Source organism: Hyaena hyaena, unplaced genomic scaffold (assembly GCF_003009895.1).
Source record: "Hyaena hyaena isolate Hyena2069 unplaced genomic scaffold, ASM300989v1 scaffold_392, whole genome shotgun sequence".
NCBI classification, from domain to species: Eukaryota; Metazoa; Chordata; class Mammalia; order Carnivora; family Hyaenidae; genus Hyaena; species Hyaena hyaena.
Genome location: NW_024081017.1, coordinates 585,620 through 600,804, shown reverse-complemented (window position 1 = coordinate 600,804; position 15,185 = coordinate 585,620). Strand labels below are relative to the sequence as shown.

At 55.7% G+C, this 15,185-nt stretch overlaps 1 protein-coding gene across 2 annotated transcripts; it reads left to right on the top strand.

The window, feature by feature from the left end:
* Positions 1 to 6,038: 6,038 nt before the first annotated feature.
* Positions 6,039 to 13,348, top strand: S1PR2 (sphingosine-1-phosphate receptor 2). 2 transcript variants are annotated; one of them, XM_039251028.1, is made up of 2 exons: positions 6,039 to 6,158; positions 10,884 to 13,348. In XM_039251028.1, the coding sequence occupies exon 2, from the start codon at positions 10,926 to 10,928 to the stop codon at positions 11,982 to 11,984; it is 1,059 nt and encodes a 352-aa protein (XP_039106959.1). In that variant the 5' UTR covers positions 6,039 to 6,158; positions 10,884 to 10,925; the 3' UTR covers positions 11,985 to 13,348. The 2 variants fall into 2 exon arrangements, with proteins under 2 accessions (XP_039106959.1, XP_039106960.1); XM_039251029.1 differs by lacking the exon at positions 6,039 to 6,158 and adding an exon at positions 9,678 to 10,569.
* The last annotated feature ends 1,837 nt before the right edge of the window (positions 13,349 to 15,185 follow it).

The window sequence follows — 15,185 nt, the reverse complement described above, 5'->3', positions numbered from 1 at the left end:
CATTCCTTCAGCTGACCGCCAAGACCTTGAGTTGACCCAGAAGTGGGAGGTGGGGGGAGGCGAGGGGGAGGAGGAAGTTGTCTGCTGGTGTATCCGCGCTGTCCCTGGGGACATCACCTTTGTCTAGGAGCCTCGATCCCCCTACAGACAGCCGGATATGTCTGTGGCCTTGATATTCCCGCCCACCCCAGGTCCCTGGGGGAGGGGGGGTGCCAAACTGCTGAGCCAGCCACGGCAAGTGCGTGGGGGGGGCACTTCCTCCCCAGCCTTCAGGTCCCCACAGAGGGCTGAGATTTCCGCTCCGATAGCGCCCTGGTGAGAAGAGGACCTAGTTTTCTTTGCGCTTTGTGCCCCGTGGGTTGAACACCTGGATTCTAGAGGTTGTCTAAACAACACACAACACACATCACTCCGTAGAGATTTTAGTGAGGCTTTGCTGAGGTCCGATTGGACCCGAAGGTCTGGCCTGGCAGTGACTGGATGCTGAACTTGAGCTCAGTAAAAGGAGCACAGTCATCCTCTGACTTATCTTATCTCCCCATCGAAGCCCTGCCACCTGTGTTAGAACCGTCTGGTTTCTTTGTCTCCTCCTGTCAGTTTTAGAAACCAGCAATGAGGTATAGCCAGAGCTAGCACTGAGCACTCTACGAATATACATGCTGCGTACACGTATGGAGCATGAATACACCAATTCTGTTTTCTTTAAGCTTTTATTAAATGTTTATTTATTCTTGAGAAAGAGACAGACAGCAAGCAGGGGAGGGGCAGAGAGAGAGGGAGACACAGAATCTGAAGCAGGCTCGGCTCCTGGCTCTGAGCTGTCAGCACAGAGCCCGGCGCGGGGCTCGAATCCACAGACCGTGAGATCATGACCTGAGCCGAAGTTGGACACTTAACCGACTGAGCCACCCAGGCGCCCCTTCTTTTTTTCTTCTTTTAAGCAAGCTGCATGCCCAGTGTGGGCTTGAACTCAGGACCCTGAGATCAAGAGCCTCATGCTCTACCACCTGAGCCAGCCAGGTGCCCCAATGTATTGCCTCTTAATGTTCATTTCTTTATTAATAAGTTAAATATGTTTGCTCTTTTTAAAAATGTGTTTATTATTAATATAAATTTATGTAATAGCAAGATGTTGAATAATAACACCGATATGTTTATCAGTCATGTTATTGCTTACATTATTGGTAATATTTATCATTATTTTATTTATTTATTTTTTTAATGTTTTTTAAAATTTATTTCTGAGAGAGATAGAGAGAGACAGCATGAGCAGGGGAGGGTCACAGAGAGAGGGAGATACAGAATCTGAAGCAGGCTCCAGGCTCTGAGCTAGCTGTCAGCACAGAGCCCGTCGCGGGGCTCGAATCCACATACTGTGAGATCATGACCTGAGCCGAAGTCGGACGCTTAACTGACTGAGCCACCCAGGCGCCCCTATTATTATTTTATTACAAGAACAATTTTATAACTAGAAGTCTGGTGACTTGTTACCTATTTGATTTTTTCGTGTCCCTCCCAATTTTTTTATGTTTGTTTATTCATTTTGAGAGGGGGGGGCACAGGCAGGGAAGAGGCAGAAAGAAGGAGAGAGAGAGAGAGAGAGAGAGAGAGAGAAAATCCCAAGCAGGCTCCACGTTGTCAGCATGGAACTCAACTTGGGGCTCAATCCCACAAAACGTGAGATAATGACCTGAGCGGAAATCAAGAGGGGGACGCTCAACTGACTGAGCCACCCAGGTGCCCCTCGGTCTTTTAAATTGGTACTAAGATCTAAAAATTTCAAACAGGCCTCCAGGGTACACCATAAAAATCTGCTCCCCCCATCTGTTCCCCTGCCCCCAGTTCCCTTCCCTGAGGGTAACCGCTGTGACCAACGTCTTGTGCCTTCTCCGGGAGGTGGCTGGTGGGCCCACAGGCAAATGTGTGTGTATTTATACAGCCCGTATGAATACACCTGGACAGGCAGGCATACAATGCAAACTGATTTACATTGTGCTTTTTTTCAAGTTAACCCGTTGAAGACAGTTTCACATAGAGACTCCCCCATTTTTACTTCTTAATAGGCAGAAATGGATCAATTTTAATTTCCTTTTTTATTGCTTTGCTTTTCAACACCTTTTATGAAGTATAATATACATACGGAACAGGGTACCAAATCTCTTCCTTCTACTGGTTGCATTTTCTGGGTATCAAGCAGCCTTAATTATTTTTTTTCATGTTTGTTTGTTTTGAAGTGGGGGAGGGGCAGAGATAGAGGGAAAGAGAGAATCCCAAGCATGGGGCTCCATGTTACGACTGTGAATCATGACCTGAGCAGAAATCAAGAGTCAGACGCTTAACTGACTGAGCCACCTAGGCGCCTGCCCCCCCCGCTTTAATTTTAATTTCAGATTCCTTGAGTTATCATTGACATATAAAACTGTGAGATATTTAAAATCTTTTTAATGCTTATTCTCTTTGTGGGGGGGGGAGGGAGGGGCAGAGAGAAGAGACACAGAATCTGAAACAGGCTCCAGGCTCTGAGCTGTCAGCACAGATCCCGATGAAGGGCTTGAACCCACGAACCGTGAGATCATGACCTGAGCCAAAGTTGGACGCTTAACCGACTGAGCCACCCAGGCGCCCCAACTGTGACATATTTAAAGTGTACATTATGTTGATTTGTTACATGTATACCTTGCCAAAGGGTTCATTCACAGCTAGTGGGGGGATCTTATAATTAGTCAGTTCGAGTCCTGCGTCGGGCTCTCTGATGGCAGCTCAGGGCCTGGAGCCTGCTTCAGATTCTGTGTCTCACTCTCTCTCTCTGCCCCTCCCCCTCTAGCGCGCAGGTCTCTCTCTCAAAAATAAATAAACCTTAAAATTTAAAAAAAAATTTTTTTAAAAAGGATTCACAGCTAGTTAAATAACACCTTGATCATCTCACATATTTATTCTGTGTGTGCGCGAGAACATTGAAGTTCTACTCTCTTAGCAAATTTCAATTGCACATTACAGTGTTAGCAGGTAGAGTGCTCACGGTTTACATTAGATCCTCCAAGTTTTTGCACTCTTTTTCCAGCCTCTCCCTTTTACCCCCTCACCCCAGCCCCTGGCAACCACCACCTTCCTACTTTCTGTTTCTCAGAGCTCGACCTTCCTTGGTTTTGTTTAGATTCCATATATAAGTGATACCCAGCAGTTTTTATCTTCCTCGCCTTGGCTTATTTCACTTTGTGTAATTTCTCCAGGTTCATCCATGCCGTCAAAAATGGCAGGAGTTTTGGGGTGCCTGGGTGGCTTAGTCGGTTAAGCATCCAACTTTCGCTCAGGTCATGATCTCACGGTTCCTGGGTTCGAGCCCTGCGTCGGGCTCTGTGCTGACAGCCAGCTCAGAGCCTGGAGCCTGTTTCAGAGTCTGTGTCTCCCTCTCTCTCTGACCCTCCCCTGCTCACACTGTCTCTCTCTCTCTCCTAGAAATAAATAAAAATATATTTAAAAAAAAAGGAAAAAAAATGGCAGGAGTTTCTTTTTTCTCATGGCTGAATAAAATTCCCATATACATATAGATGCATATCACATTTGCTTTTCTTTAAGTTTACTTTTTCATTTTGAGAGAGAGGGGGAATCCCAAGCAGGCTCTGCATTGTCAGCACAGAGCCTGACTACAGGGCTCAAACTCATAAACTATGAGATCATGACCTGAGCCAAAATCGAGAGTCTGTCACTTGGGGCGCCAGGATGGCTCAGTCAGTTGTGTCTGACTTTAGCTCAGGCCATGATCTCACAGCTCGTGGGCTGGAGTCCCTCTTTGGGCTCTGTGCTGATGGCTCAGAGCCTGGAGCCTGCTTCAGATTCTGTGTCTTCCTCACTCTCTGCCCCTCCCCTGATCATTCTCTCACTCTCTCTCTCTCTCTCAGAAATAAACATTAAATTTTTAAAAAATGTTTTGTTTATTTCTGAGAGAGAGAGAGAGACAGCGTGAGCAGGGGAGGGTCAGAGAGAGAGGGAGAGACAGAATCCAAAGCAGGCTCCAGGCTCTGAGCTAGCTGTCAGCACAGAGCCCGACGTGGGGCTCGAACCCACGAACCATGAGATCATGACCTGAGCTGAAGTCAGACACTTAACCGACTGAGCCACTCAGGAGTCCCATTAAATTTTTTTTAATTAGAAAAAAATTCTGTCACTTAACTGACTGAGCCACCCAGGAATCCTCATACCACATTTTCTTTATGTATTCCTCCACTGATGAACACTTAGGTTGCTTACACATCTTGGCTATTGTAAATAATGCTGCAATGAACACGGGAGTGCAGATATCCTTTTTTGTCATTTTGCATTTCAACATTCCTTATGGAGGTATGATGTACATAAAGTGCACTGAACCTCTCTCTCCTTTTTTTTTTTAATGTTTATTTATTTTGAGGGAGAGAGAGAGACAGAGTGTGAGTAGGGGAGGGGCAGAGAGAGAGAGATGAGAGACAGAATCCAAAGCAGGCTCCAAGCTCTGAGCTGTGAGCACAGAGCCTGACACGGGGCTTGAACTCACAAACAGCGAGATCATGACCTGAGCTGAAGTCAGACACTTGACCAGCTGAGCCACCCAGGCGGCCCCCTCTCTCTCCTTTAATTACACTATGAATCCAGCAGTCATTTTTTTTAATTTAGTTATTTATTTTGAGAGAGAGAGAGCCTGTGTGCAAGCAGAGGAAGAGCAGAGAGAGAGGGAGACATCCTGAGTAGGCTCAGCATTGTCAGTGCGCTGCTGGAGGTGGGACTTGACGTCACCAACACTGAGATCATGATCTGAGCCAAAATCAAGAGCTGGGCCCCTGGAGCAGTCAATTATTATTGGCACTGGACACATGTGCATGTTAAAAAAAACATCAAAAGGCATGAGAGGGTTCATAGAGTGAAAGCAGCCTCCCTCCCTGTGCCCTGTCCTTATTTTTCACTTCCTCTCCCAGGAAATTCACCAGTTTCTTCTGCCTGCAATATTCTGGATATTCTGAGCATGGTTCATAGAACGTCAGCTCCAGGGAGTTTTGTCTGGTTTGTTCCTGATACATCTCCAGCCTTTTAGAATAAGGGCTGGCACATAGCAAATGCTTAATGTTATCTGGCAAATAAACACAGAAGGTTATATATACATTTTCACAAATAGGACCCTCCTCAAAGGCTGTCTGTCACACCTGAACATAAGTTCCCTGAAGGCGAGGACTTTTTTTTTTTCCCTCCTGTTTTTGTTCGCTGCTGTGCCCAGCAGGTGCCCCAAAAATATCTGGTGAAGCAATGCGGGGCTCTCCTATCATGTTGTCTAGTGCTGATTTCTCTCACACACGTGTCTGCGCATCAGTAAATGAAGGTGCCCTTCACCTCGGCAGTCAGGCACACAGAGGTGCCCAGGAAAAGCTGAATAAAGAAAAGAAAGGGAAACCAAAGAACTGGATGGAAGACGGGGCCCCAATTCGGAAGGCAGGATGAAACTGCGCCTGCCTGTCTGGTTGACCACAGCAAGAGCAGAGGCAGGTTAGGCTGTGGGGTACTCCGGAGTTTTCCAGGGGTCGTACCCAGAGCAAAAACGAACCCTGTCTTTGGGGCAGGGCGTGGCACATAGTAGGAACTCGATTATTTGTTGTTGGAAGCCAGAGTTCCAAAGACACAAAGGTGCTTCAGTGGCTCCTTGGTGAGTAGATAAAGGGGATCTCATGGTCTCCTCCAATTCCGAGGTCCCATTGAAGGGCCCAAGACTATATTTGCAATCAAAGACAGTTGTTTCAGGTTGAAGCCACCTGGCCAGGAGAGACGTGACATCACGGAGTCGTGTGACGTCATACGCCGGCAAGTTCTCACGAGTGGGGGCTGGGAGGGGCAGGGCGAGAGGTGGGGGGGCGGACAAAGGGACCCCGCGCGCCTCCCCCGCCGTCCCCAGCGCGCGCCCCGGCCGACCGGCCACATCTGGAATTCATTGCTGCCGCGCCGGAAAGGGGAGGAGAGGAGGGCGGGGCGAGTGGGGGGGGCCGAGGCGGTGTCTCTCCCGCCCCCCTCCGTCCCAGGTCCCCAGCCCCGGGACGCAGCCCCAGCCCGGCGGGCAGCCCCAGCCCCTGCCGAGGCCGTCCCGGGGACGCTGACGCCAAAGCCCCTCCGGCCAGAGCAGGGACCCGGGCCTGCCCAGCCAGGTGAGTGTGCGGGGCGAGGGGAAGGCAGAAAAGACGGGCCCGGGTCCCCGAAGTCGCAGGATCGGAGCCGGGGGGCCAGGCCAGGGGTTGGGGCGCTCCCGGGCGCGCACGCGCCGCCCGTGCTCCTGCTGCACGGAGGGAGTGGTCACTGGGAACCTTCTCCACGACTCCGGGCGGCCCGTGCAGCCTCGGCCGCGAACCCCCAGACTGAGCTCCCCGCCTTCCTCAGGGACAGGAAGTTGGCGCCGAACGCAAGGCGGAATAGGAGCGCTTTCGGCCGGAGACTGGGAGGCAGATCCGAGGGGGTTTGGGGAGTGTGGATGGGGGGAGGGCCCTCCGCCTGGCCGACTCGGGCTGGGCGAGAGCGAAAGGTGCCGTGCGCCGGGGAGCCTGCAAGCCGAGGGGCGGGGTTCCCCCGGGGACAGTCTGCCCCACCGCCTGCAGGTGGGCCCCCGTGCCTCAGTTTCCCCGGGTAGTTCGTCTTCTCCAGTCACCCCCGCGGGAGGCGTGGCTTTGTTCTGGAAAGAATGGGAACGTGACTGCGTGGCTCCGGCGCCTCATCTTTCTCCTGGGGCCCAGGGATGGGGCGGCGGTGCGAACACCGCGTGGTCCCCGGCCCAGCAGATTGTCGGAACCTCGCCCCCTCCTCCGGCACCAGTTGACTCACCCGGGGATTTCCACACCCTCCCCCGACTCTGTCCTAGTCAGAGGCTCCAGGCGCCACGCGCTGAGCCCACGGTCCCCCCGCGTGGCGCGACGGCGGCTCTGTATTGGCCGTGTGGCCGCAGCTGGGATCACCCCCCCCTCCCCGCCCCTAAGTCCTCCGGCAATACTGAGACGAAGCCCCTTGGGGAGGGTATGAAGAGAGGCGTTCCCCACCTCCACGCGAGATGTAGGGATTCCTCGCGTGTGGCTGTCGCGAGAGAGGAGGCGCGGCCCCGGCGGGAGCGAGCGTAGATACCGCGCATTCCACCGCCAGATAAGGAGGCCAGACTGCAGCCCGAGGGCGGGGGCGGGTCCTGTCGCTGTCTCCGCGGAGACGCGCTGGGCTTCGCCTAGTCCGGGGGCTGCCAGCGACCAGAGGCGTCTCCAACCTTTGCTGTTGTTTGGGACTAAGCAGAGTTTAGGTGCCTCTACCCTCGGGGGCCCAGGGGGCTTCGTTCATTTGTTCGTTCATCCGTCGGTCCATCCATCCATCCATCCATCCACACGTTTCCTGAGCACCTTCTGTAGGCCAGGCATCCTGCCACAGGGGCCGGCCTCCAACACTCCTAACATGCAAAGCAGACAGAGAACAGGACATACAATAATAATCTCTGAAAATGGCAAGTTGTGTGAAGATAAAGCAAGATACTGCAATGGAAAGGCCCTGGGGAAAGTGGCTGTGGTAGACTGACAGTCAGAGGAGACCCCCCCCCCGCCCCCACCCCATCCAGTGACCTTGAAACTGAAACCTGAAAGACGAGGAGACAGTCATTCAAGGATTTGCAGGGAGGGCATGCCGGGTGGAAGACGAGCAAAGTCTCTGACGTAGGGACGGGGATGGCACCCAGGAGGCCGCTGTGGTTGGAGTTGCGTGGCCCTGCGGGACAGTGGGAGGTGGCTGGATGGGCAGGGGCCAGGCCATTTTGGGCAATGGGGAGCCATGGAAGAATATGGAAGTTGGAGTGCCGGGCTGTACTGGAGTTGTAGATTAGATGGCTCCCCCTGGCTGCGGCGTGGAGAATGACAGTGTGGGGTGGGCCTGCCTGCAGAAGGGAAACCAAAAGAAAGGTGGGGGCACTGGCCTAGGGCAAGTGGCATGGGATCTGTAAGTGACAGTTGAACTGTAAACTGCCTCAGTGGAACTTGGAGGAGGGGCTCTTGGAAGCCGCTGTCTTTCCTCTCTTCTAATCTCCCCTGAACAGTCTGGGTCTATCTCCAAACCCTGTGGCTTGTCCCTCTCATTCCATTTCAGGCCTGGCCATTCCCAGTTCTGAGCCCAGTGATCCCCTACGAGCCTCGGGGAGGAAGTTAGGGCTGCTACGGAGGAGCCAAGCAGGAGACAGGGCCTGTATTTAGCCAGGTCTGGGCGCCAGACAGGGAGGGGAACAGCCAAGGCCTGCGTCTGCCTGGGGCCAGCTCTCCTGTCAGTCCCAACCTCCAGGCCTTGCTTCCTCTTTCTGGAAAGCATGGACCTGCCTTAAAGCTCTGTCTTCAGCAAAGTGGGGGAGGAGTGGGGAAGAGAAGAGGGAGGCGGTGTGAACCTCAGTTTCCCCTTCTCTGACTAGAGGAGCTACCCCTCCTTCTGAGGACCCCCTGAGAGCCTCCTGGGGCTGCGGAAAGTGAGGGTGCAGGCTGCTAGTATCCCCCTCCCCGAGCCCCACCCCCAGGGAAGAAGACTGACTTTTTGGTCAGTCTCCGGGATGTGAGGAGTGAACCCAGTTCTTATTTCTCCAGGAAGCATCCATAAATCTTCCTCTTGGCTGCCAGACCAGAGGGTTGGTGGCCCCATGTGAGGGAGGGGTGAAGGGGGTGGCCATGGGACACACCCTGGGCTTCTCGCCCACCCGCAAGGGTGTTTCCCAGGCCTGCAGGGGCCCATGATTCTCAGTCATGAACCTCAGAAAAGGCCCAGGGGGCCAGGGCAGCCTGGGGGCGTCTGGTTGTCGTGACCCGGCGGTCAGGCCGCGCGGTTCACACTCTCCCCAGAGACATCTCCGCAGCTTTGACCGCCTTCTGAAAGGAGCAGTTGACCAGCGAGGGACGGCTCCCTCGCGCTTCCCTTAGAGCGCCCCCAACCGGGCCAATCAAATGCCGAGGACGGGAGGCTCTGGCCAATTGGCGAATCGCTCAACGCCCTGGGATTGAAAATAAGCCAATCAGGGCGCGGGCTGTTTCTGCCCCCGAAGGTCGGTCCGGTAAGGCCAGGGCCAAGCTCGCTCCCGGCCGGCTTCAGCCTACATCGGGCAGAGGGCATCGGGGCGCCCGGTCCGGCAGGGGAACAAGGGGCCTCTGTGTGGCGATCTGGGCGGGGCGACAGTCTCCGGGGATGCGCACAAGCCCTTCTCTGTTCCCAAACTAGGACGGATGCCCCTTCACCCAGGGGGAGCAGCTGCCTCTGTCAGGCCCGGGGCCAGGATGCCCCTTTGAGGGGGCGTCCGGGGCCTGAGGTGGCCGGGTGACCCCGGAAGCCCCCCATAGTTCCCAGGCTCACTAGGAACCGGCCTAACCAGCCTTTTTCTGGAACGGTACCCCTGGAGCGCACGTGGTCCTTGCGCGGCATGCTTCCAGGGACCTCAGGAGGGCTCTTGCCGCGCCCTCCCCCACCAGCTGAAGGCTGGAGCTTCCTCCTGGCCCCCCTCGTGAAAGACACACTCAGCACCAGCTCCTCTGCGACCCCCCCCACCCCCACCCCCACCCCCGCCGCCCAACCAGCAAGCTGGGAGGAGGCCATGATGTTGGCTTCTTGTCCTCTCTGCCCACGCTTCTTCCCGCCCCCTCCCCCCACGGCTCAGTTTTCCCTGAGAAGGGGGTGACTCAGGCTTTGATGGAAACAAATGCTGGTCCCCCCTCCTCCCCTCAGCCCCCTCCCCGCAGGGCTGCACGCCCCCTCCTCGGCTCACATGACTTGAGGCTGCAGCAGCTGCCTGGTCCTCCCAGCCAGGACCTCCCAGACTGGTCTCCTGTGGCTCCCCCATCCCATCACCCCCTCCTCGCAGCCTTTCCCACACCGGATGTGACTGAGGGGTGAGGACTCCACCCTGTTTGTTCCAGGGCCTCACATCTGGATTTCATCCTGGCTGGGGGGGTGGGGGGGTGCCAGTGCCTTGCCCACCCCGCTGGGACCCTGCGTCCCAGGGCAGTGCTAGATGGTGCCGATGAGAACAGGATGTGGGGAGTCGAGCCTGGCTAGCTCAGTCTACATCTCCTCCTATAAGACTGGATGGAGGGCACCTAAGGGAGCTAATATATCGGCTAATATTTACTGAGTGCTTGCTCTGTGCCAAGGGTGCTTCATGTAGCATTCAACAGGATTTTCCCATAACCCCTAGGAACTGGGCTTTCTTCTCCCCATTGCACAGATGAGGACGTTGAGAGGCCAGACATTCAGTGACTTGCCCAAGGTCCCACAGCATGTCGGGTGGAGTGGGGTTCAACCCTGGATTTGCCATGACCTCTGAGATGCGTAAACCTCAGGGCCGCCCTGGTGTCTCCCCAAGCACCCATGGGGAGCACCCATGGCCTCAAGGCTCAGACCCAGCCTGAAGCCGAGGGCAGTGGGTGGTAATGAGCAGGGGATGGTGCTATCAGCAGCGAGCATCTTGCTGACCCAGGTTGGCAGGCAGCATGAAGCCCCAGGCTCTCGTGTATTCTGGAATACAAGGAGACAGGCCCTCCCGGCCCTGCCCAAGGCTCAGTCTCTGTGTAGGTGAGTAGAGTTCTGGAAGTCCACTTGTATTTGGGGGAGTTTCTGTTCTTTTTTGGAAGACAGCGTAGCCTAGAGGCTATGGAGGCTTTAGAGCAAGTCTCTGCCACGTTGAGACTTACTGGCTTTGAGACTTACAGGAAGTGAATTGGCCTCTCTGGGTTTCCCATTGGTAAATGGAGGGCGCTGGCAGTTCTGACTTCATACGGCCTCTCAGTGAGAAGTGAGGAAGCTGGGGCTCACACCACAGCCAGCCGAAGTCAGAGCCCAGGCAGCAGCCATGAACTGACCTGTCTGTTGGTCTTTTCCCTCTGCAGCTCTGACAGCCCCATGGCCCTGGCCGGCCACTGAGCCCCACCATGGGCAGCCTGTACTCAGAGTACCTAAGCCCCAGCAAGGTCCTGGAACACTATAATTACACCAAGGAGACGTTGGACACTCAGGAGACGACCTCCCGCCAGGTGGCGTCGGCCTTCATCATCATCCTCTGCTTTGCCATCGTGGTGGAGAACCTGCTGGTGCTCATCGCCGTCGCTCGCAACAGCAAGTTCCACTCCGCCATGTACTTGTTCCTGGGCAACCTCGCCGCCTCAGACCTGCTGGCAGGTGTGGCCTTCGTAGCCAACACCTTGCTCTCGGGCCCTGTCACGCTGGGGCTGACCCCTCTGGAGTGGTTTGCCCGGGAGGGCTCCGCCTTCATCACGCTCTCCGCCTCTGTCTTCAGCCTCCTGGCCATTGCCATTGAGCGGCACGTGGCCATCGCCAAGGTCAAGCTCTACGGCAGCGACAAGAGCTGCCGCATGCTGCTGCTTATCGTGGCCTCATGGCTCATCTCCCTCGCTCTCGGAGGCCTGCCCATCCTCGGCTGGAACTGCCTGGGCCACCTCGAGGCCTGTTCCACCGTGCTGCCGCTTTACACTAAGCGCTATGTGCTCTGCGTGGTGACCATCTTCTCTGTCATCTTGCTGGCCATCGTCGCTCTGTACATCCGCATCTACTGCGTGGTCCGCTCCAGCCACGCCGACGTGGCCGGCCCACAGACGCTGGCCCTGCTCAAGACGGTCACCATCGTGCTGGGTGTCTTCATCGTGTGCTGGCTGCCTGCCTTCAGCATCCTGCTCCTGGACTATGCCTGTCCCATCCGGTCCTGCCCAATCCTCTACAAAGCCCACTACTTCTTTGCCTTCGCCACCTTGAACTCACTGCTCAACCCCGTCATCTACACGTGGCGCAGCCGGGACCTACGGCGGGAGGTACTGAGGCCGCTGCAGTGCTGCCGGCGGGCGACGGGGGTTCAAGGGCGGCGGGGCGGGACCCCGGGGCATCGCCTCCTGCCCCTCCGCAGCTCCAGCTCTCTAGAGAGGGGCACACACATGCCCACGTCGCCCACGTTCCTGGAGGGCAACACGATGGTCTGAGTGGGCCACCAGGCCATGACAGAGGGCTCCGTGGAGACACACCGGGTGACCTTGGACAGAGATGTGGGGCTGCCAAGCAGGACGCCCCTACGCCGCAGACCTGGGTGATATTGAAAATACTTCACGCCAGGGGTGGCCGGCTGAGACGGTGGCCAGTCGGACGGCAGAGCTGAAGGGTCAGAGGCTAGTGCAGTAACTGGTGCGAGCCCTTCAGAACTGGATCATGGGGAGGCCTGGGGGACCTGGAAAGGGCCTGGCGACAATAGGCAAGCACTCGGGAGCTCAGGGCAGGAACAACTTACAACCCCTTACAAGGGATTTCACCGTTTCACGACTGACACTCTGCCCTGTACAGGGCTCCCCTCTCTGAATCTAGCCCCTTGTCCCCTCTGGCAACCTTAGGCCACTTTCGCCAGCACTACTGCCCCAAGGGGCCGGAGGCTTCCTCCCTGACTGTCCTCGGCGGCCCTGGCTGACGGTTGCAAAGCCCAAATCCACAGCTTCCCCAAATTTCACCAGCTGCCACTTCGGCCTCTTCCCTTTCCTCTCTCTCTCCATGAGATGCTGGGAAGCCATGGGGTGGAGAGGGGGGCTGGATGCCGTTCTCAGACCTCATCGGCCAATTGCACCTTTTGGGGCACAGAGGAACACCAAGGGCTGGAAAAACTGGTCTGGGGGAGCTGAGGAGGGCTCTGGGCCTCCTGGTGAGAGAGGGTGGAACTTGAGAAGGTTCAAGGGCAGCTGTTTGCACAGGACACCTCCCCCCCCCATAGAAACAACCACCCCAGAGCTACTCCCACCTACGGCCCAGGGGAGGTACCAGATCTCCCCGGGGCAGGGCAGCCTTGAGCCAACGTACCTCCTTTCAAGTTGTATTGTATGGAGGGGCATGGGGGTAGGCATGCCAAGGACATTTGCGGGGTGCTGTCCCTTCACCTGCCCCAGAAGGACTTTCCTAAATTCCATGGATAGATGGAAGGGACATTGCGGTACAAATGTATATTTATGTGTGTTTGTGTGCGCGCGTGTGTGGTATCTGTGACCCACTCTCCCCACCGTGTTCCCCCTGAGTGGATGCTCTTGGCGTCTCCTGTCTGTATTGAAGCTGCCAAAGAGGGGTCTGGCCCCCCGCACAGACCCCTTTGTAATTGCTGGCTCGCCTCCCCGCTTGAGAGCTGGGGTACAGCTCTCCTTGGGGAAGGAAACCTCATGCCTCAAAGGGATTTCTCGTGAATGCAAAGGCTGGGGGAGGGGGTCTTGGGGGGCAAGGAGCCAGTTGGGGGCTTGTCTCCCTTCGTACAGCTCCCCAAATGCCCCCCATGCCCGAGACCCAGGCCCAGGCCAATAAACGGTTCAATCTCTCATTCTGGTGGTGGTTGTCTTTTTAGGGTTAAGGCGGCACCCTGCTAGCACCCCGTGACTGGAGGGGGGATGGGACGGGGAGGGTGGCTGCTACCATGGCTTTCCTATTCTGTGCCCCAACCCTGAACCCCACCCAAGCCAGCATCACAGCTGGTTTCGGAGGAGGAGGAGAAGAAAGGGGTAAATATTGACCTTTGCCTAGGGCATCTGTCTGGTCCCTCCCAGTGATTGATTAGATTTCAGGCCTCTTTGCTTCCCTTCAAAGGTAGCCTGGGGGGGTATGGGGAGGTTCCCCCTACTTCATCGCAAGTACACGTTCCTCCCTGAGAGATGGTCTTGGGGGCACGGGCCCAGATAACCTTCCCGGGCTCACTGTTCCCCAAAGGAATGGGTAACTTTCATCAGGCACTTTCCAAGACGTGAATCCTCAGGAGGTGGGAGTTACTAGGAACTATCGTGGAGATGTGGGCTCAGAGAAGGTAAGTGAGCTGCTCAGGGTCACACAGCTAGTCAGGGCAGTGCCCATCTGGATACGATCCTGCCAGCTCCACCCTGGGCCCCAGAGAGTATCCTCAACCCCCTCTTGGCCACCGAGGGAGTGGGGAGTGTAGGTTGCCAGCCGTACCCAGAACCGAGAGAAACCCAGATGGGACACAGCTGGGAGGTGGCTTCCTAGCTCTCTTCCTAGCTCAGCTCCAGGGTGAGGCTCCCCTCTGCCCAGAGGCCCAGGGCCCAGGGCCCCTTTGAAGATAGGTTTGGAACTTCGATGGGGGAACCCAGTCCCTAAGCTATGGCCCCACCTAGCGCGCACCAGCGCCAGCGCAAACACGGGGGCACCCAGGAGCCGGAGGCTGAGTCTGCACTCCCTCTCAGGATTCCCTTCCTCTAGCAATTCAGAGACAATCTCTGTTTGGAAACCCGAGCCCCAGCTGAAACTGAGAGGAGAAAGAGGCACAGGCCAGGCCAGAGTCCATAGATTCCCCCCCCCACCCCACCCCCCGATATATACGTGCTTTCTCTACCCTCTCCTGGCCTCTGCCCAAACACCACGTCCTCAGGCCTGTCCTGGCCATCATCTCCTCTGTTGAGTCCTCCTGCTTATGTCCTGGGAGGATGAAATAGATCAGTTTATCTGTCTCCCCAGTAAAGTGTGAGCCTTTGAAGATAAGACTGCATCTGTCTTATTACTGTGTCTCTGGAACCTTTTTTTTTTTTTTTTAAGTTTATCTATTTTTGAGAGAGAATGAGCAGAGGAGGGACAGAGAGAGGGACAGAGGATCTGATGCAGGACTCAAAACGCACAAGCTGGGAGATCAGGACCCGAGCCGAAGTCAGAAGGTTAATGGACTGAGCCACCCAGGCGCCCCCGTGTCTCTCACATCTTAAGCAGTTCTTGGCACGTTCCCACTGCCGGGCCTTTGCATCTGCTGTTCCCTCGGGCTAGAATGATCTTCCCCCACATATGCCCGTGACTCCTCCCTGCTCCTTCTGGTCTATCGTAAAACAGCACCCTGGGTGAGGCCTCTGACCGCGCGTACGTTTCTTGTCCTACCTACTTCCCTTGCTACTCTAACATACGACACATTTTGCTTTTTTGTCCTGTTAATTTTCTCCCTCCTCTTTAGGATGCCAGTTTGTGACAGCAGGGGCTTCTATCTGTCTTGTTCACTGCTTGGCCCCAGTGCTCAGAACAGTGGTGAGGACACAGCAGGTGCTCAAGAAATGTTCGTTGGGGGCCTGGGCGGCTCAGTCGGTTGGGCGTCCAACTTCGGCTCAGGTCATGATCTCACGGTTTGTGGGTTCGAGCCCCGCGTCCAGCTCTGTGCTGACAGCTCAGAG

Coding starts and splice junctions, on each gene's coding strand:
- S1PR2 (XM_039251028.1), top strand. CDS start 10,926: ATGGGCAGCCTGTACTCAGAGTACCTAAGCCCCAGCAAGGTCCTGGAA.